The sequence below is a fragment of the Bacillus rossius genome, chromosome 1 (genome assembly GCF_032445375.1).
Source record: "Bacillus rossius redtenbacheri isolate Brsri chromosome 1, Brsri_v3, whole genome shotgun sequence".
NCBI lineage: Eukaryota > Metazoa > Arthropoda > Insecta > Phasmatodea > Bacillidae > Bacillus > Bacillus rossius.
Window position 1 is genome coordinate 59,647,940 of NC_086330.1, and position 22,374 is coordinate 59,670,313.

Below are 22,374 nucleotides of genomic sequence, written 5' to 3' on the forward strand. Positions count from 1 at the left end.
AGTTCTTAATTCATTAATTTACGTGTCGTGTTTTTTACAGCAAAACCACAGTCGAAACAAAAGTTTAGATTTAATGCATTGTACGATACTGAACTAGCGTATCGCAGGACATTGGTTCGAATTCCGTTCTCTACTTGCAGTATTGGGTTTTCTGTAGTTCTCTGAGATCACTCAAAAAATTACTGTGATGGTTCCTTACTGCAGTTCAAGGCCTAATCCTTCCTCAATATCCATGTTTGGTGTTCGTGTTTTTTTTTTAATTTAATGGCTTTATTGCTGACAAGAAGATAAGCTGGATGCAAAGTGTCTAGAGATAACTTTTTACGATAACAGCGTTTGCTCAAAAGTACATATGCAGTGATTAGTCTGCATGTTCATATCAATCCGTGGCTCTTCACTTCTGGTGACAGGCTCCGCAGTGCTGATGAAAATATGTCCGTTAAGGCATTAAGGTAAGGGACGTACACAGTCACTTTTATATTATAAGTAATTAATAATAATTTTGCATAAACTTCAAGAAAACTTACAAACGAGTGCATTTCGTGAAAAAAATATAACAGTTTGGTAAAAAATAAAACAAAAACCATATATATGTCCGTATAATTTACGTTACCAGTAAATATACGAACAGTCCAAAACTATTTGTATCCAAAATATTTTGTTATTTAGGGGTTTAGATTTTAAAAAGTTTTGACGGAACTAGACATGAAGGATGAATATGAATGTCACAGGAGGCTTATTTCATGAGATTTCATAAGGATTTGGCTAGATTTTTTTGTTGTTATTCGTTTTAGTAGATGTTAATAATACTTGTTGCAGGGGGCATAACCCTCATAGATAAAAGGGTTGTGCGTTATTTCTCCTTTTCCTCTCGTGCCTTCCGTGGGTACGACCGAAGGATTTTCCAATTAGTGAAACCCTTTTTCCCCTTGGAAAACTGCGTGCTCGCTTTTATACTGCGAAAGACAATGGAAAAACACCGCAAGGTGGCAGTTCTCATAATTTGGTCGTACTCCTACTGAAACGACTGGAGATATTAATTCACCCCGAGAGCAAATTTTATTGTCTCAAAAGATATTTGCTTGTATTGTTTCAAATACGTACATTGAGGTGGTAAAACCAATATTTTGCAGTAGAAAAGAATTTCCTGCCACAACAGCTGCATGATACGTTAGGTGAAGAACAGTAATAATGTTGCGAATTAAATATTAGAATGTCCAAAAAAAAATGTTTTGTCATAGCAACATTTACAAACAAATAGTCTTGTTTGTGTCACGCGTTCACTCTTACTGGCTCAACGGCAATAGAGTAGCAAGATGATAGTGGTCTCCGAACCTCTTGATGAGTGACTCGGTGATCATAAACTGAGCCAGTCACGTGAACGTATCGTCACATCGATCACTGTCACATTGATAAGATAAAACTTACAAAACTATTTTTAAATGTACTAATTATTAAATGGTATATAATACAGGAAATTAGTTATGTTATCTAAAAGGGTAAATTTTTCAAAAACAAATTAATATAAATATAAATAGTTTAATTTTTAAAATGATTATCTACCAACAATAACGGCACAATTTTTCTCCAAAGAGCTTATTAAAACTTTCCGGGGATTCCAATAATTATGCTTACCACACTTTTTTATCAAAAGGTTTTTGAACTATCACATTATTTCTCTCTTTATTTTGGTTCTATCAAGTACATATTGTAAAATGATTTTTTTAAGTATTAAGTACAAACCAAAAAGTTTGCTTGATTTATTTAAAAAACGTCTTAAAATATATGCTTTATTTTTTCCCACGTGCTGTCTAGGATATTTAGTTTTAAAATACATTCAAAAGATATCATTCCAGTACTTACAACTCATTTAAATAAACTTAATTCACACCTTGAATAGCATTGATATGTATTTCCCAACTTGTGTGCCAGCATATACTAAATTTATTAGAAGATAATTGAAGAAAATGTGCGATTCTGTGTCATCATTTCCCTTTTGTCAAGTATTGATTATGCATGTTATTCTTACAAACAGCGACTTGCATTGCATAGAAAGCTTTTTATGTACATCAATATTTGTATTTTAAGAATAACGAGGGAAAAAATCCTATATGTTTATAATCAAACTATTTTTTTTTCAGATGCGGGGCTTTCCTGTTCATTTCTGTGCTGGCGGTCTCATTAAAGACCTCGTGCGCGCAGAGCGAATGTAAGCTGCATTGTGTTTCCCAAAAGTTTATTTATTTGTTAGTGACTTAACAGTTTTATGTGCAACGGATAACTAGTCAGATTAATTAATTTACAGCTTAAAAAAATGAAATATCACTCACAGATTTGCTTTTTTTTACAGAATTATTGTCAAGCTAAAAATGTTTTACAACCAACTACTTTTTGGATGCGGGTTTGATAGAACGGCATATAAAATTGAATAAAAATTGTATAAAAAATAAATGTAGGTCTATTTAAAATAAAAAATTAATATTTATAAGTTCATAAATGTACCTACGTTTGATAAAAATTATTATTTCACTAGAACAGAACATTAATGGTCACAAGTTTAATACAATGATTTAAGAAAATTATATAATTAAAAATTTACTTAAATTATTCAAGTTATTTTGATGGTCACATATATTGTAATATTGCCTATGACAGATTTTAGGAGTATATTTTACTAACTTTCATTATTTTGTGGCAGACACATATTATAACATTTGATTCACAAATATAAATATTTTCAACTTGTTTACACTCTAATACATTATTTTAATCTAAACTGTTTTTATTTCTTCTTCCGTTTACGCAAGTATACATGAAAGCATAAGAAGTAAAAAAATAATAATATGCAACTAAGCCGAATATAAACTAATAAATTAAATATAATATAATTGGTTATTTAATGCCTATAATTTAAAAAAAATGTGTGTGTGGAAAACACGCGCCATAGAAGTGAAATATCTTGCTTATGGTGAGATACATATAAAAAACTTTTTATTGCTTTTTATTGAACAAGAGATAAAAATGTAGGATAGTAAGAATGCCGGCACGATCAGAAATAAATAAAAAGCCTTTTCCGCACCCTGTACTTTTGCATCCCTTAACTGGCACTTTGTGGCACCCCTTTTGGCGGTTTATTCCCACGTTGCCTTTGATAACGTCTCTTATATGCTTCTGTTTTTTTATTATTTTTAGGCATGAAGTTAAATCACTATCTCCAGTTGAATAAAATGAAAGAACAAGAATACACTCTAATCGAACATAAATTATACCCTTCAAGTCTATCTCTGAAGTCTATAAGTACTTTTGACATTTTAAAAAATAAATTACACCTATAAAGCTTACCTCTTAAATTTATACGTCTTTTTTTGATTTTCAGACATACTAATCAAATAAAAAGAATAATACTTATAAAGTTAATTGAATTAATCAACAACTCTTTATCACACAAATAAATAAATTGTAAATACTTTAAATAAAATAAAATAAATATGGTAGCGTCAATGTTAGCCGTTACGAAAACTGAGGAGTAGACAAACACAAGCAGCATCAATGCTTCGTCATTTCTACCTCTCCCCTGCCGTCATCCCTTCCGGCCGTTACAACTAGCATAAATCATGCTACGCTACGTACATATCCCCCCCCCCCCCATGCCGTCTTCCCATTTGACCGCTAGTGCATGCGTTCAAGTGGTGTCGCCGCTGACGCACTCTCCTCCTCTACCAGGTTCCCCGACCACGTACCTAACTATTCCCTCATGCGATTGGAATTTTCCTGACGCTCGAAAATTGCAGCCGCCTCAGCAAAGAAGTTTAATTTAAAATGTATTTTTTTTTTTTTTACAATTTGACATTCAAACAATAAAATGGGCATTTCAAATAGGTAATTGTAAGTTCTTGCAAAGATAATCACCTGGATTATATTTATATGTAAAAATCAACAAAAAAGGTGTATCGTGTTATGATATTGCTATAGTATATAGCCCCAGAAAAATAAATTGAAAATCATGTGGACATTAAAGATCAAATCTGGAGAGTTAATTATTTACCAGGAAAAGCCGTATAAAGCTGTTTTCCACTGTTTATGCCAAGGACGCGAAAAGAGCTCAGTTCCTGAAACGTCGCAACTGTTGTCTTAGGATGCCTACTGGGATCGTGTGCGCGTTCATCGTTGTGGTGGCCATAATATCTGTTACGTCACATCACTGTGCGTCTTTGTATTGCCGGTGTTTTGTACAATTATTCGTTTTGGCATCATCACTGGGTTATTTTGTTTGTCGTTGTGCTGCGTAAGGTCGTTTTTTGTATTTATTTACTGTACATGTTGCTACTGACTCGTCGTTGTTAACCCACTGTGTTCGTCTGTGTTGTAATAAATATTCGATAAATTTGTTCCACGGAATTTACTGTGCTATGTTTTTAAATTTAATTGCTTGATTTTGGCTCTCTTTGTTTTTTTTGTCTGTTATTGAGTTTTCTTATGACATAAAGTGTAATAAGCAATTATTGTGTATGTCTAAAACTACATTTTGAATATACGTAAATGTGTAATGTAAGTCGCTAAAGTTATATCAATATTCTATACCAGGTGTTTAATGCGTAAAAAAGTATATTCAAACACCCTAGTAAGACATCTTTAGTTTTCTAAAAATAAATTTATAATCGAAATACGGAAACAGAACCCACTCATCAAGAGTTTTTTTTTTCAAATTGGTTTTTATCTGGAGCTCTGCACGCTGCTTGTTTGCCCGGGTAAGCGGGGCCTTAACACACGCGAGATTCATGGTTTGAGTCCTCCATAACTGAATACCCTTCGCCATGGTAGAATGTGAGTTTTCTCAACACCCAGCCGTCGTGTCTACGTTGTGTTCGCTGGGAAGATTCCCAGACGCGACCACCAAAGCGATCCGGAATCGATTCCGAACTAGGTCTTAGCTGGAGATAACGTGATGGACTTCATAGTGAATCTGTGGGGCTTCTCGGTGCACTCCTTTTTCCTCCACCAATGCATACCGCCACTGCTTCATTGTCCGATATGTTAGGTCATTGGTCGTTATATCTTGCTAGTGAGTCACTGTTCATGGGCACAATTTCGAGCAGTATTGGGGAATTTTAAACTCGTAGTAAAATTCCCTCCCTTGATCCATGACTAGGTGAAGTGCTGTCCATTCACCTTCATGAAATAAAACCATTGCAGTATCTTCCTGCCTAATCATGGATGACAATCCAATCCAGCCTCTAAACCGATCTACCTATTATCGTAAATTCTCATGGTTTCTGATGACATCGATTTTTACCAGATGTTAGGTCTCTAGGCCAGGCTTATAAACCACGTGAGAAAAGCAACGACGCAATACGTAACCAATGCAAGAAAATCAGGGTCGTATAAATTAAATAAATTGCAATACATCTCGAAACAAAAACTTGAAAATTTTAAAACAATCGTAAACATATTTCCACGCCGAGAATATTTTTAAATTCATCATTATATTAAAATATAATGAATAGTTATAATATTTGAATTGAAAGAGTGTATTATTTCTCCCATTGTACGAATTTTCAACAAGTGAAGACATATTCCATGAATTCATTAAAAAAACCGCATCGTGGTCTTCTGTGCATATAGCATCTGCGTCTTTAATAGTTTCTTAGCACTTCACTACAAATATGGAAGGTCAGAAAACTTAATTCGAAACGGATGAAGTTGGATAATGGCCGATGCTTGTTTTGCGTTTTTGCGTCTTGCATTGTTTATAAACTGAAGGAATATTTGAAAAAAATCCTTATTAAACAGTTTTGCGTCTTGTAATTTCTGGGTATGTTAATAAACCCAGCCTTAATGAGCAATTTCACAGGAAAAGTAATTACAACCATACGGCAAGTAAAATATGTCGCGCTACTATCATCGTAAAGAAAGTTGGGAAAGTACTTTGGAGAGTACTAAAGCCAGTTGTTGGAAGAGTCGAGTAGGATAGCACACATGCATAGTGTCTTGCCATTCTAGTCCCCGCCCCTAAAATTTTCACTACACTGTTCACTAGTCAGTGTACTCTACCTGTGCAAACTGGTGCAGTGCGAGCTAGTTCATAAACACATGGTGTTCAGTTTTCTCAAGAAGATGAGGTGGTCAGAAACATAAATTATAAAAATAAAATACAAAATTGTAGAATCCAACCACGAAAATAAATGTGTGTGGAACATTACAGAAACAAGGACATATAACAGGCATCACATGAAATTATTATATTCTCCCGTCTATGGTCTTCTAAAGATATCTGTACCTCTTGTTACGATGATTTTGCAGAAATTTTAAAACATCTTGTTAGAGAATGGTATAGAACACGAATGCACATTATAATGTTAGGAAGTCTCTTCTGTACTAAATCATCCCATTTTGGAATTCTGTGTTTGGGCAGATACTCTACCGTGTATAGGAATGTATAATGGCCAGGATAGTTCACTTGCCCTAGTTGCTATCCTGTTAACTCTACCTGTTTAATCGCTCCTTTAGTACTTGATTCATCCGTGGACACAACTCGTGCGCAGGCAGCGTGGGCGAGCTGTGGGCCACTTACGTGACGCAGAACAAGCTGACGGTGAACTGGAATAAGAACCCTGGCTGCGTGTATAAGTACAACGTGTGCCTGCGGGCGGCGGGGGGCATTCGCGAGCAGTGCGAAACCCTCTACAACTTCTTCATCCAATGGTCGGCCAGCAGCCTGCAGCCGTGCACCAACTACACCATCAACGTGGCGGCCGTCGGCACCGATGGGGCCCGCGGTCCCAACGCCACGCTCGACGTCGTTACCGGTAAGTCCAGACATCATCGTGACCACCGGTAAGTCTTTGCATCGTAGCGACCATTGGTAAGTCAATGCAAGGTCTTGGCCACTGGTAAGTCAAGGCATCGTCCCAGTCATCGGTAAGTCAAGGCATCTCGTGGCCACCAGTAAATCAAGGCATCGTCGTGGTCAACGGTATGGCAATACATTATCGCAGCCACTGGTAAATCAAGGCATCGTCGTTTCCACTGGTAAGTAAAGGCATCGTCGTGGTCGGACAATTCAAGGCATCGTCCCAGTCATCGGTAAGTCAAGGCATCTCGTGGCCACCAGTAAATCAAGGCATCGTCGTGGTCAACGGTATGTCCATACATTATCGCAGCCACTGGTAAATCAAGGCATCGTCGTTTCCACTGGTAAGTCAAGGCATCGTCGTAGTCATCCAGAAATCAATGTATTAACGTAGCCACTATAAAAATTAAGGCATTGTTGTGTCCACAGGTAAGTCAAGCATCGTCGTGGCCATTGGTAAGTCAGGTCGTCGTCGTGGTCCGGTAAGTCAATGTATTATCGCAGCCACTATTAAATAAAGGCATCGTCGTATGTCATCAGTAAGTCAAGGCATCATCGTAACTACAGGTAAATCAATGCATCATTGTTTCGCTGGTAATTAAAGGCAACGTCCTACCTGCTGATAAGTCAATGCATCGTCGCAGTCACCAGTTAGTCAATTAATCGTCGCGACCACCGATTAGTCAAGGCATCGTTGTGGCCACTGTAAATCAATCCATGTTGCGATATGGTGACGGTCGAGTAGAAAGTGACTTGAACTTATTGATTTTTAATCATGGCAATTTGCATCATTTGAGTTAAACCGGGATGTCCTTTCTTGATCATGGTTTAACCACATTATTTGTCACAACGTTGTGTTTTGAGCACTGAACGAATATTACGAACCGACAGCTCTGACAGTTCATGACAATGATCACAGTTCCACAAAGCGCGAATAATCATGTTCGGAATTTGTTCGTTGTTATTGCAGGAAATTATTCTAATAAGACGTAAATTTTAGAGAATAATCTACAAAATTTCAGATCTTATGTAATACATGTAATTAAATACTTCTTTTCTACTGTTACAGAAACGTCTTCCCATATTTAAAGTTTTTAAAAATGAGTTAATTTTAGTTGGAAGAATTGACGAATCGTTTTTTAGTCATTGTTACTTTTCAATTAAAAAAAAAGTCGTTTTAAAACAAACACTGTCGATATTTTAGTCTGCTTCGCTATGCAGTAATTTTTTTAATATAGTGTTTGAATTCAGTCATCAATAAAAAAAACGAACAGATTGGAGCGAATTCGTATAATTCCAACCCACCAACCGATGTGCGCATAACATTTCATCGACACTTTTTGCCGGAGAGTGAAAATGTATGACCATCGGTTCAAGCAGTACGTGTTGGCCCCACTTGAAGAGGAATAATTCTTGGGTTGAGGTAGTTGGACCGGGGGTGCGGCCTTTGTCCTAAAATCGTTTGTCCTAAAGCGTTTGTCCTAATGTCGTTTGTCCTAAAAATTAGGACAAACGACTTTAGGACAAACGACGTTAGGACAAACGACTTTAGGACAAACGACTTTAGGACAAACGACTTTAGGACAAACGAATTTTAGGACAAACGACGGAACAGCTTCAAAATATTTTTACTCTGAGTTTTAGGACAAACGACTTTAGGACAAACGACATTAGGACAAACGACTTTAGGACAAACCACTTAACGAAAATAGGATAAACGCTTTAGGACAAACGATTTCAGGACAAACGACGTGTACTCGTTGGACCGTGTCAGTGAGCTCCCCTCGCTCCGCGCAGCTCCGGACCCGGTGATCGGCGTGGACGTGGTGGAGCGCTCCGACGACTACCTGATCGTGGACTGGTCGCCGGCCAGCTCGACCTGCGCGCGGCAGTACGCCGTGACGTGGTGCGCCCTGGTGGACTACGGCAGCAGCTGCCGCGCCGCGGGCGCCGCCAACATGTCGGCGGGCAGTACGGAGCTGCGGCTGGACGGCCTGGAGGCGTGCACCAGCTACCGGGTGTCGGTCAGTGCCCAGGGGGGGCAGGGGGCGTCCGACGCCGTCAGGACCACCGGCTCCACCAGCTCCGTCGGTGAGTCCCCGCGACCTGTCGGCTGGCTTTAAGGGGGCATTCTTCCTTTTATCATTGCTGTCGTTATAATTCTGAAATATTTACCCCATTTATGGTATGTCCAGGCATGTACCATCTCTCCCAGAACTTCTATAACATTATATGCAACTGCATATTTACTAACAGTATACTCCACAACAGTTCACATGTGTCGGCTTAAACAAGTAGCCAAGTTTAAGTCCTATGATAATGTCAAACCGAAGACATTTTAGAACGGAAGCCATACTGCAATTGAGGAAGGATGGAATCCGGATTATGCCATTTTGGTATCACCTTTTTTATATTGTACCATAATATGTTTTCTTATTATTTAATATTTGGCTTTGTTTAAGAAGATTTCTAAGATTACAAAAATGACTTTGTAAATATTAGAAATATAATAGTATAAAAGTATCATGAATCTGAATTCTGGTGATTTTCAGAAAAATGTTGATGCAGACAAAAATATTAAATTCAGGATTTATAAATTATATATTTTAAAAATTTATGTTAAAATATATTTTTTTGGAAATTATGAGGGTGAATTTCGGTTTGTATAGCTACCCCTTAAATGTTTTCGACAATAACCAGCTTATTATTCAATATGAATTCTATTTATTCAATTATTAATTCAATATTTTTTACGTGTTCTAAGTAAAATAATATACATTATGTATGTTTTGTGGTCAAATTCCAATTTTTTAATGTGGTGGGCCTTTTTCTGTAAAGGGAACTTAATAAATTCCAGAATTAATGAACTCCTGGGTAAAATTTTAATAAATATTAGTTTCTACTAAAATAAAATACCTATGAGATATTACGTACACTTAATTTCGTTGCTAAATTTCTGAATAACCTAAAACTAGTTTAATTTTTTTTTATATAAACATTCTAGTTATTTGACTTAAAATAAAAATGATACTAATAAATAACTTTTCTTTTTGTCTAAATCCAACCCATTTTTAAAGGTAAAAATTAAATAAAATTTTTTGGTAATACCAATTTCAACATTAACAGGGAGCTTAGTTATTTAAATATGTACCTATAAAATAAACATACTATGAATTTTATAAATAAAACATAATAATTTAACAATTACGTAAACGTGTTATGTATCTCCGATGTGCTATGCGGTAGATAAGACAGAAAAGTGGCAGTGAAACTGAAACGTGTCCACCGGGTGTGCACCGGGAGACAGCAGCCAATGTGCACATGTCGGCAGGCTTGTCGCCAGTCACCGGGTTGTCTGTGAGCCTGAGGGAGATGGGCAAGTGGCAGCTGAACTGGGACGTGCCCTCCAAGGGCGTCAACTGCATCGACTACTACTACGTGTGCACCGAGATGTCCGGCGACAGCACCATCCACTGCGGCGTCAGCTACAACAACAGCCTGTCGTCCAAAGTGCAGCACCCTTGCCAGGACTACACTGCCAACGTCTCCATGCGCCTGCGGTCCGGCGGGTTCTCGGACAACGCCACCATCTCGTTCCAAACAAGTATTACCACCGTTTCACTTGTTCGTTTTTTTTTTCCTTGGTCAAACAATTATCAATAATTATTTCAGAGAGGAATTCCTTATCTCCACCAATTTATTCTAGAAATTATATTTTAGTATAATTTTTCCAGTGGCTTGTGCGAATACCAATTTTTGAGTTAGTATACATGTAATGTCTCTCGACATATGCCAAATGTGTATTTTCCACAATAGCAAAAAAAAAATTCAAACTACAAAAATAATTGCCACTTTGTATAAATATTTGTGATGTGATCTTAAAATTAATCGTTATTTAATTTGACTTGGCATCTGTAACTATATTGGTACACAATCACTGTATCGAAAAACAATTTTAATAATTTTTTGCTCTCCAGTATCTGTTGAGAAATTTCTAACCCATCTCTTTTTGCATGTTTTCCTTGTTTATTGTTACGTTATAAATTTTACTTTTAAATAATTTCATCTTTTAAAATAATATCCTCAATATATGCTCTCAATTTTTCTGGTCTCATTATAAATTTAACGTTATTTTTTTCTTCTTTAAACCACAAATCCTTCCAAAATTCAAGACTGCTCCAAATCAGACAATTTAACCAGCAATATAAGAACCCCGCGAATTAAATATAGTGGGGAGCTGATTGTTATTTCAATCACGGGAAACTAAAACAATTGCAACATCTACAGATTTCTCCGCTCAAACACCGATCGTCAATGCCAGCAGCAGCTATTGTACTTGGTTGTCAGTAAATATTATTTTTTCTGATTGTATTCTTCAGTTTAACGTGTAAGTTTAAAATATGCTCCAGAAAATTTACAGATAAACTGCTCTTTCTTTTTGGCACTATATTAACAAAAAGTGAACCTTATTCTTTAACAAAACGAATGTTTCATTTCCAATATCATCAAACCATAAGTACACGTAAAATTTCATTATAAAATATTCTTATAACACTATTTAAACATTTATTTGTATACGTTTTGCTTTCATCTATTTTCTAAGATAATTCAAATAGGCTACTTTTTAATAGATTTTTTTTTAAGAAAACATTTGTAAGTTCTGAATGGGTAGTCAAAAAAAAAATTTCATTCGTGCCTTATGTTTGGTTTCAAATTTATGGACAACTTTGGAAACGTTTATCACTTAATCGTTAGTAAAACGTATTTTGGTTTGTTATTTTTTTGTTTGCAGTTCATCTGCAATATTTATTATCTCTGTTAGTTTGAGTAATGCGTTAATGTTTTAAACTTTCCCAAAATATTGTTTTTTTATAAATAAACAAATAAACGTCCTTAATGTCGCTGTGCTTCGAACTATTTGTTCAATCAGTCACGCAGCATGTTTGAGAACGAGAGGCATGTTAGAAAGAACTCCACCCAACTTCTTCGGCAGCCAAACTCTTTATTATCCCGCGTGTCTTACCAGCGGCGGGAAGCGCACACTTAGGCCCGGTGCACACGTGTGGACATTGTCCGCGCGGTGCCGCTGCGGCGCCGGAGATGCGTTCTCGGAAGACTTGACTGATATGAAGTAATACACACTCAGTTGCGGCGCCGCAGCGGCACCGCACGTCCATTGCACGTCCACTGTGCTTACATTTTTTCCGTAGATCCCACAGGAACGCAGCGGCGCCGCACGTCCAACTACGTTCCTTAGTACATTGGTGTCAATCGAGCAGTGCACACGTGCGGTATTTTGCCGCAAAGTGAGATGGCAGCATCACGTGTTTTGAAGACATATTAGATGTTGAACTCTTCATCGCAGAAGTTAAAAGTTATCCAGAGATATGGAACGTAGCCGTTGAAGAATACCATGACCGTAATAAAAAAGATGTGCGTGGATCGACATGTGCCGTAAATTTTGCTAAACGTTTGACGAAAAGGATGACAAGGAAAAATACTTGCAAATCTGCCTCTCAGGAGCATTGAATCGGTGAACGGATGCACCCAATGTTTCCTAGTTGTATCCAATAAACATTTGTATACCAGGTACACAAAGAATACCCGTTTACGTTTGTACACATCCATCTCGTTAGACGGCATCGTTCAGACTGTGCGGTATTTGTCCGTACTGTGTGAATGTGTTTCTGCGGCAACGTTGCGGCGCCGCAGCGGCGCAGTGCGGACAATGTCCGCACGTGTGCACCGGGCCTTAAGGTCCGCCCCACGCGCTCTTTGCAATAGGCCATGATACTTACTGCACGATTACTGGGATCATGGCCAAAACCGTCTTCTAGCCAACTCCACTTTGCTTTCCTCAATTGTTACTTACACCTTTGTGACTTTTTTTTTCTTTCGTAAGGAGATTGCACCGACGCTTGTCTATTAATGTCCAGCATCTTAGCTATCGGTTACGGCATTTGTTTGGAGTAACCTCGTGAATGGAAAGGAAGTCGATTTGAACGGAAATGTGTTACCACGGTGTGTAACCATCTGTGGCAAATAGCGCGAATAAAAGTTCACAAAGTCAAATAGAACACTTTATAGTATCAATAGTTAAATGAATTTAAATAATGTTGGGAGTATTTTAATAAAATTCCTTACTAAAAGCAGGTCCAAAGCCGGGGGTTAGTATTTTTTAAAGTATTTCTGGCTTTAATCGGAGCCGTTTCATTATATAGATTAACATTTCTCTCTGTAAAATCGAATGATACGATAGTCATTATGCTTTGGCAACGAATTCTAGCTGTGAGTGCGGAAACTACGTGTGATTCGCTTTAATAATTGTATTTGAAAACATAATTTGCGTAGATATTTATCACACTCTGTATTATTTTAAAGAATTCTATTTCAAATTTCATGTCCGAGTTTTTTATTATAGGTATATTTGCTATATGAGTACACATATGAATTTGTTTTTTACTGAGGTTAGATATTACACATCTCTGGCGAGTACAAAAGACTAGCATAATGATTTTTTTTGTCAGATATCAATGATCAATGCGAATTTAGTTTTTGCGAATAAGGAAACCATATTTTAAATATAATTATTATCAATTTTATTTTGGCTTCAAAATTTATTATAAAACTTTGGTACTATTTTAATTTATTCGTAACCGTGGTGTTACAACTCTGGCAACGTCTATGCTTTTTGGGTGTATATTTCATAGTTTTTGTGTATGTAACTAGCCTCTGTGTGGAAATTCATTCACTTCTGTTTCAGCCATCAAAATTGAAAACTAAATTTAATTTACATATCGTTACTAGTATTTTATTTATTTAAGATACTTTATATAATCATTACGAAACACGAACACACTTGAGTAAAAAGAGAGGAGAAGTCATTTAACTTGTCTGAACGATCCTAAGGTTTTAACTAATACATATTTGATAGATTATAAAGATTTATCGTTACATTCATAATTTCATCTCAAATTGTGTGGATTTTATGACTTCAACGCTACAAATATCGAGTCATCTGAAACAGGAGTGGCTTAGTATAAGTTTATTGTTATATTCAACGAATCATTTTGATGTTAAGTTACTGACTTATTTATATTTTGACTAAACATCCATTGGGCCAAATGTACATCATGTTTTTAATTATAGGATTACCGTTACATCCATGGAGTCATCTTGACTCCGAGTTCACTGATTATTTTTGAAATGACTTGTTCATTGCATCATCTTTCGATCACCTCGATATAAAGTTGCCTTACTGTCAAAATTAATTGATAATTGTTCTAAATTTACTATTTAATTTTTTGGATAATTTTAAAGTCAAGTTTACTTAATGACGAGATGACTTATGAAAGTAATCATGTTATTCGTTTCATCCATCAGGTGCCCTCAAAATTGAGTTGACTAAATGTCAAGACGACTCGATGAATGCGCACTAAGTTAATTTTTAAATGTATACTAGCTAAACCCGGCCACGCTTTGCTGTGGCACAGTTTAATATTAATTCATTGTTTTATTTAATATTTTACTGTGCATGGCTGTGGAATGTAATAGAAGAAATAAAAATGTGTTTAGCTTAAATATTTTTATTGTAAAGCTAATGGAAGGACTACATTCCTTGTTTTCCCATTTTTTGCATAAACATATAGATCAGATGGTTTACCGACTCTGGAGCACCCGACATATAACTGTCCATGAGAGAAGCATTCATTTTCTAAATTCAAACCGCACACTTGCAAAGATTGTCCTTGTGCTTTATTGATGTTCATAGCGAACGCAAGGCGTATTGGAAATTGAAGTCGTTTGAACTCGAACGCCATATCTGTCGGAATAAGTGGCATTCGTGGAAGTAATACGTCTTCACCTTTATGAAGTCCAATCAAAATTGTTGCTTCAATAAGATTATCCATTAATTTTTTAACTACTAATCGTGTACCATTACATAATTTAGGCTGACAGATATTTCGAAGCAATATAATTGGCACACCAATTTTCAAATTCAAAATATGTGGTGGTAATCCTGGAACATCGAGTGAATTGAGAAATTCCGTTGGAAAGTTCACTGCTTCATTTTGGTGCACTACTGAATCAATAGATTTGTATGTCATTGTTTCACCTTCGATTATGTTTATAATACTATTGTTCATATCGTGTACGTCAACATTTTTAGCCGCTAGAATGGCTCTTTCGCTCAACCATGCATGATTTTTGAATTTTGTTTCGATGTTTTGGAATACCTTGTCTACTAATTCCTCTTTTGAATCTACGATGTTGCATAAATCAGATGATAAGCTGATTTTTCCTGTTTCTGGATTTGTAGGTACAGTGCCGTTACCAACTTCAATTAATTGTCTTGAAAATATGACTGCTGTTGGATCGTTCTGAAGTTTAACTCGCATATTCGTGGTTAAATGCATTTTTTTTACTGTGCTCCAAAAATTTGAATATTTTTTAATTTAAACGTATTTTTATCAATAGAGTCGAAAGAATATACTTTCAAATTAAATAAAGTTTTTTATTCTTTCTTGAAATATATATATATATATATACATATTTGTGTAAATTACAGTCGTCAAGGCACAATGGTCGAGTAGCCTAATGTGCTTGAACTTCGACAATATGGTACAGCTTCGTCGAGCGTGGTCACAACTAAGTTGGGTGACCATTATATTTAGTTATAGAAACTTTTTTTTCCGACTTTTCCGGTGGATTTTCCCAAACTTTTATTTCATATAAACACTCTTCTGTTAAGATGCAATGTTCTGTAAAAATTTCAATCCAAACCATCGTATACTTTCCGAGTTTTGCGGCCAAATACATACGGAAGCTAAATTTTTATATATATAGATTGGATAAATTTAAAAGTTCGTGGTTTTATTTTTAAAATATTTGACGAATGTTTTCTAAGTTGATTGTATTTACATATATTGCGTCCCTTCAATATCGAGTTGACTTAGTGTGGAGACAGATAGGTTAATGATTCTGAAATTAGTGTTAGCCTACGTCTGTCGGTCAATTTAACATCTAGTTAGGTCAACGAAGAGATAACTCTATGAATGTTCATCGTTACGTCATTAGAGTGCGCTCAACTTAACGTCGAGAAGAATCGATTAGTAAATTCAAAAGTTATCATTGGTCTTCATCGATTTTTCATCTCGAGATCGATGTGACTCGATGAATGTGTTCTTCATCGAGTTGACCCACTGTCGAGACGAATCTATAGATATATTCCAAAGTTAGCATTAGTCTTCATCGATTGTTCATCTCGACATCGATGTGACTCGATTAATGTGTTCTACATCGAGTTGACCCACAGTCGAGACGAATCGATTGATATATTCCAAAGTTAGCATTAGTCTTCATCGATTGTTCATCTCGACATCGATTTGACTCGACGGAGAGATGACCGGATTAATATGTTCTAAGTTTGTCGTTTGATTCAAAACGTTCGGGTCGACACAACATCGAAACGACTCGACTAATGAATTCTGCATATTTCGGTGATCCCGACGTCGGTGTCTTCGTCGCCGGCAGGACCGGGCGACCCGACCAGCCCCGAGGCCAACGCCACGGCGACCACCATCTCGCTGGAGTGGCGCCGCTCGTACAACAACGACTCGTGCGTGGCGTCGTACCTGGTGAGCTGGTGCCAGAGCGCCTACCCGGAGGACTGCGACGCCGAGCACCGCGCCTCGGTCGCCTTCGACCCCAACAACACGCGCCACGCCATCGAGGGCCTGGAGTCGTGCACGCTGTACCCGGTGGCCGTGGAGGCGGTGAGCCGCGCGGGCGAGCAGTCCGAGCCGGCGACCATCAGCGTCCGCACCAAGGTCGACGGTGCGTGCTCCGTCCTGGCGCCTGTGCCTGCAGCACACGTCATGCAGTTATATAGCTTGTTATTGGTACCCAATAGAACTCAATACATTTAATTAGATTCGCAGATATTACTATTTATCTTTAAAATATAGGCCTACTTACTCATTTTTTCACCCCTTAGAGATTGATTTTCACAAAATTTAATTTTTTTTGATGATTTCGTACATTTTATATCGTTACCGAATATATTTTATTTAGCTTGATTAGTCTCAGAGTTATAATTAATAATATTAAAACCTATTTACCACATTTTCAATCCCTTAGGATCATAATTCTGTACTTATATAGCCTAGTTTTTAAATTATCGAAAGCCCTTTACGTTCATCAAAATCCGTCAAGTAGTTTTCGATTGATGCTCGAAGGAAAAAACAGATCAACAGATAACCAGACGAACACACAAATAGACAAAACTTTAAAAAATAGATATATTTCAGTTCTAAATAATATAAATGCCATTATCAATAGTTTTTTTAATCATTTCATCCAAACTTATTGCCTCGAATCGTTTTGTTATTAGTATGGGTTATACAGTAATTTGATTATTTATTTATTTTTTTGATATATTGATATTGAGCTCATCAGAGCAGGCCTGCACCATGGCAAGTTAGGGAAATCACAGTAGGAAGCGGCCAATCACAGTAGGAAGAGGCCATATCTTTCAGCAAGGGATAATCCCATAATTTTCCTGTATCGAATACTGGAAACAATGGAATGCCGAAATCAGGAAGTATATACTATTAAAAGTGCTAAATTCTCTCTCTCGAGAGAAATATTGTTCGTCGTATCAATAACTCTGGAGGTTTTTGTTTCAGGGCATATTTTTTCCTGAGTCACTTATTCAATTTAATTCCAGGAGTTCTGCATAAGAACTGTTTTCCAATTAAGTTATTTGATTGCAGCGCCGTAGGCAGCTCGTTCAAAATATTTTTTCCAGTCTCTATTTTATGGCTGATTCATAATAAAAATAGACAAGGAACTCAAAGCACTAGATAGCTGATTGTCTGCCACCTTGATTGCGGGACAGCAAAAACAGTGGGTGAAGTTTAGTGTTTGCATTGTGGAAAAGGTTTTAAAGAACTGTTATTTTATGGAAATTACTGCGCGAAACAATGTTAACTCTAATTAATACTAATGAACCATCATCAGACGAGGTCAAGCAATGTTTTCGGGTGTTGCAACATGGCGATGGCAAGATATAAATTTATTTGAATAACTCCCAACATGTTCCTTTGAGGGGGTAGTATCCTTCATTATTTTAACTCTATTATTTCGGGTTTTTTAATATGATTTGAAATACATGACATTATTTAAGTGTATTTATGTACCTTAGGTCAAATTTTTATGTCAATCCTAGCATATTTGCTACTGTGGTATACAGTTAGGATCATCTGTTTGTGTGTAGCCATAGTCTTGAAATTATGTATTGCTAGTATATCTTGCATAAATAATTTTTTTTTCGCAAACCCATGAAATGTTGATTTTTGGGTGAAAAAAATAATTGTTATTGATTCCATGAGTAATATAAGGAAATTATTTAAGCAAAATAATGTATGATATTACTACCTTGATACGCTCTTTAAATGATTCATGCAACGGGGAATTTTGTTTTGACACCATTTCTTGAACATAACACCGTTGCAGTTTTGAGTGTTTGTCATTGAAAAAAATCAAGAACCCAAATTAAGAAATAAAAAAATGAAAAAATAAACTCACAGAGAACAAGCCTAAATCAGCTACGCCAAACAGATAAACCCAGCGATGTATCTAAACAGGTATTATTGACAGCATAAAGATGGGATTCCTTTGACGCGACTGGAGACCGGAGACCGGCGACCGGCGACCGTGATTGCAGTCGCAGGTCGCTGGTCGCCGGGACATGTGTTTCCTCTGAAACGACAATGTTGGCTGTTTTTCTTGAAAGAATGAACGATGAAGCTAGTGTTGCGTACAGGCTACTAGGTTACGAAGGTTTCTTCTCTACGCTCATGAAGAGGCATTTGCTGAGAGAAGAAGTTTAGGGAATTCTTCCGTCTCGATGATCCACAGTTCAACTATGTCGTGTAGTGGAAAAATAACTTGTAAAAAACTCAACAAATTGTATACCGTACCCGATAGCATCAGACGAAAAGCTTGCTTTGACATTTTTTTTTGTATGAAGAGTAAAATTACTGTAACGTTATTGTTCAAAGAAAGGATGGAAAAAATAACGAAAATGCATCAAAATTAATCGAGTAAAGGACGTAATTCACTTAATTTTGTTTCTACAATTACTTACACTGTCGATTGATTCAAAAATATTTTGTTGCCATTTCAACAATAAACAGCAATAACGCACAAACACACAGGAAAACTTGTTGGCGTGACAGCGACCAGACTGCTCCGGGAGCAGCGTGGTTGGTCGCATTGCGCAGCCGCTGGTCGCGCGCTCTTTGTCCAGTACAGTCGCCTTGTCACCTGGTCAAAGGAACCCCACCTTAACCATGACAGCAAGAATTTAGACATTCGTACAGGCAAACACAGTGGGCTAACAACGACGAGACAGTTTAAGCAATAACAGTAAATGCAGGCAGCGGTCAACACAAGGACGGAAACACCGACGAACACAGCAGGTGGCACCTGTTCCCATGGCGAGGCACAGGCATGCTTAAGGCTGGAGGTGTTGAGGGGCTTGTTCTCTGGCGCGCAGTGGCCCCCGGCGCGGTGCGCAACCTGCGCACGACGCGCGTCACCGCCGACATCATCAGCGTGGCGTGGCAGCAGCCCAGCAACTTCAAGTGCGTGTCCGGGTACAGCGCGTGCGTGCGGCGCACGGCCGACTCGGCGGGCGAGGCGTGCGAGGACCTGCCGGCGGCGCGCGTGCGCTGGAGCACCAGCTCCGCCCTGGAGCCGTCCACCAGCTACACCGTGGTCGTGGCGCCCGTCGACTACGACGGCAACCGCGGCGCCAACGCGTCCGTCTCGGTGCTGGCGCGCCGGGCCCCCTCTCCCTAGTTCCTCCTCCCTATCCCCCCCTCCCCGCAACCACGCAGACCGAGCATAACAGCTCGAGTGTACTTTAACAGTAAAGCGACGAATAATAATATTGGGCGAGTTATTATTTCATAGGCTTGACATTCTTGACCCCTTAGTGTCTACAACTTGGTTTCGATTCCTAAACCGTCAGTCCCTTCACAACACTTGACATCCATAGAACATCCTGAACCACTCCATAAAAATTGCCTATGATGTCATTATAACATACTCTCAAATTGTTGACTTTCTCCTTGGTCAGGACGAACATCGACAATTCCCGCACCCTCTTAAAGGCTGCGTCTATCGTGCACATTACTCATAAAATATTACGGTAATTCCTAAACACGTACACTTTCCTCGACGTTCCTACTCTCCCCAAAACCAGGGTGCAGAATAAATAACTATGTAGCAAAAATCTAGAGATGTAACAGAATTTCCAAATTCAAAGAAATAGTGTGGGAAATAGAAACAAGTTTTTAAAAACCTTAGCAAAAAATTAACGTAAAATAATTTACGTAAAATACACCTAGACCATACATTTACAATACAAAAATATATCAGTTTGTGAGTAGGATGTTTTCGACACAAGTAGTAGGAAAATGAGAACACTGGGACAATGTTATTTTTTATGGAACTACAGTTTGATGGCTTGATGACTGGCTGGCTTGCCAATCGTGAGGATTCGACTATGTTCAGCATGTTCGCCGTTCGGTGCCCATGATCAGGAGGTTGGAGGACATTTTAGATGATACTACATCTGCCATATTTAAATCTACTATTTTGACAATCCACTTTTATTAAGCTATAAGTTCGGATGAAAACAAAAATACATTAAAAAATCAGTTATTAATTTACTGATTTATTTAGTTTATTTCCATTCATGTTTCGATACTTGCTCGATGGAAATAAATTTTATTTAAGGCAAAACAAATTATTAAATAAAATATGGTGGAAAATCCTAAAATCGGATTAAATTCCTGTTCCACCATCCATTCGATGGTCAGGCACGTCAGATAAGTTGGGCATACATCTACGTAGCAGGTTGGCCATACACAACTAGTGGATTGGTCAGACATGTCCATTTGGTGATCAGGTACAAACACAGTAGCCAAGAGTCTAATTTTTCGATACTCGGCGAACATTTTAAACAGCTTATGTAGAATGTCAGATGTATAGACCAGGCATCTACGAACCAAGATATAATTCTTTCTTCATTACTCGGAATAGCTTTCAAACAGGTCATGTACAATTTCAGGCATTTATACTAAGCATCTCCGACACATTAAGTCATCATTCCTGAGTACAAACTTAACGAACCACAATCAAATAAATAAGGCACATTAGGAAGCACAATCAAAAAAGGAAGCACGTTCGAAAGAACTATCAAAAAAGAATGTACATGTAGAAGCAATATCAACGAAAAGGCACTTTCAAAAAATGGAAGCACGTTTGGAAGCACATTAAAAAATAATGCGCATTTGACAAAAATGAAACACATTTTACTAAAATTGGTAGGATAGGATCTCATCAGAATGATATGATACTACAGACTTGACTTAGCATTTAACGAAAACAATGTACATTTACACGAACATTAAACTCGATAGGACACGATTGGCAATATACGGTAGGCTACAATGCCTCCATATGTCTTTGGCTCAAACTGCTCCAACAACATTTGGCTACAAGGCTATGAGTCTACAAGGATCCAACTGTCTTTTGCTCTAACAGCTCCAGCGACATTTGACTACAAGCATATAAGTCTATGAGGTTACAAGACCACGAGGCTGTAAGGATATGAATATAAAAGGCTATGTGTCTACAAGGCTCTAACTGGATTCTAAGCTACATGGCTACGAGACTGTACCTATGGCTACAAGACTACTTGGCTACAATGCTACATGGCTACGAGGCTACGGAGCTACGAGTTTACAAGGCTTCAACTAGCATAATTTATCTCATGTAAACGAACTTGTTGCAAGTAGTCCCAATTCTCGCCAACGGATGTTGCCACATATTCTGTTGAGGTAAATATATATATTTTTTATGAGGTATGCGGGATGCTGTCTGACATTCGCAAGAGAAAGAGGGCTTCGCTAGACATCAAGGAGAAGAAAATTCGTCTTGCATGGCAGTGTTTCTCAACTGTTTCAAAGCATTGTAATTAATCTTGTATTTTTTTATAAGTCCATTTGATAGTGTTACTCAGTTTTAAATCAAAGTAATCATCCTGTAACAAATATTATTTTGTCTGAATTATACCTGACAAGATATTGTATGTGCTGATTTGGTAACAGAAATTCATCTCATAGATCTGTAGTCTCTAATGACAACAATACATTAAGCTAATTTCATTCACAACGTTAAAATATAATCACAGCGTGTGGTGCTTAAGGCACAGTTTTGCACGCCCAGTTGGCTCGTTAGTTTTTTTACATTACTATTTATAGGTTATTTCCTGTAAATTTACTCCTATAGCTCTCTCACGCTTTTTGTTGGCTCACAAATTTTCTCTTCGGGTGTTACTAGACGTTGTTTTTGTGCTGTAATCATAATTATAATTCTTTATGTGACTTTTTATGGCTAAACGACTACATTTGAGTGATGTATGTTATTAAAAATGGAGACGAAGCATA

The 22,374-nt window shown here is 37.4% G+C and overlaps 1 protein-coding gene across 1 annotated transcript; it reads left to right on the forward strand.

Moving 5' to 3' along the window:
• The first annotated feature begins 383 nt into the window (after positions 1-383).
• On the forward strand, positions 384-19,808 carry LOC134529103 (collagen alpha-1(XIV) chain-like). Its single transcript, XM_063362840.1, has 7 exons — positions 384-452; positions 2,142-2,209; positions 6,543-6,806; positions 8,648-8,941; positions 10,182-10,454; positions 16,385-16,687; positions 19,413-19,808. Exons 1-7 carry the CDS (start codon positions 433-435, stop codon positions 19,715-19,717), a joined length of 1,527 nt encoding a protein of 508 aa, XP_063218910.1. The 5' UTR covers positions 384-432; the 3' UTR covers positions 19,718-19,808.
• Positions 19,809-22,374: the final 2,566 nt, after the last annotated feature.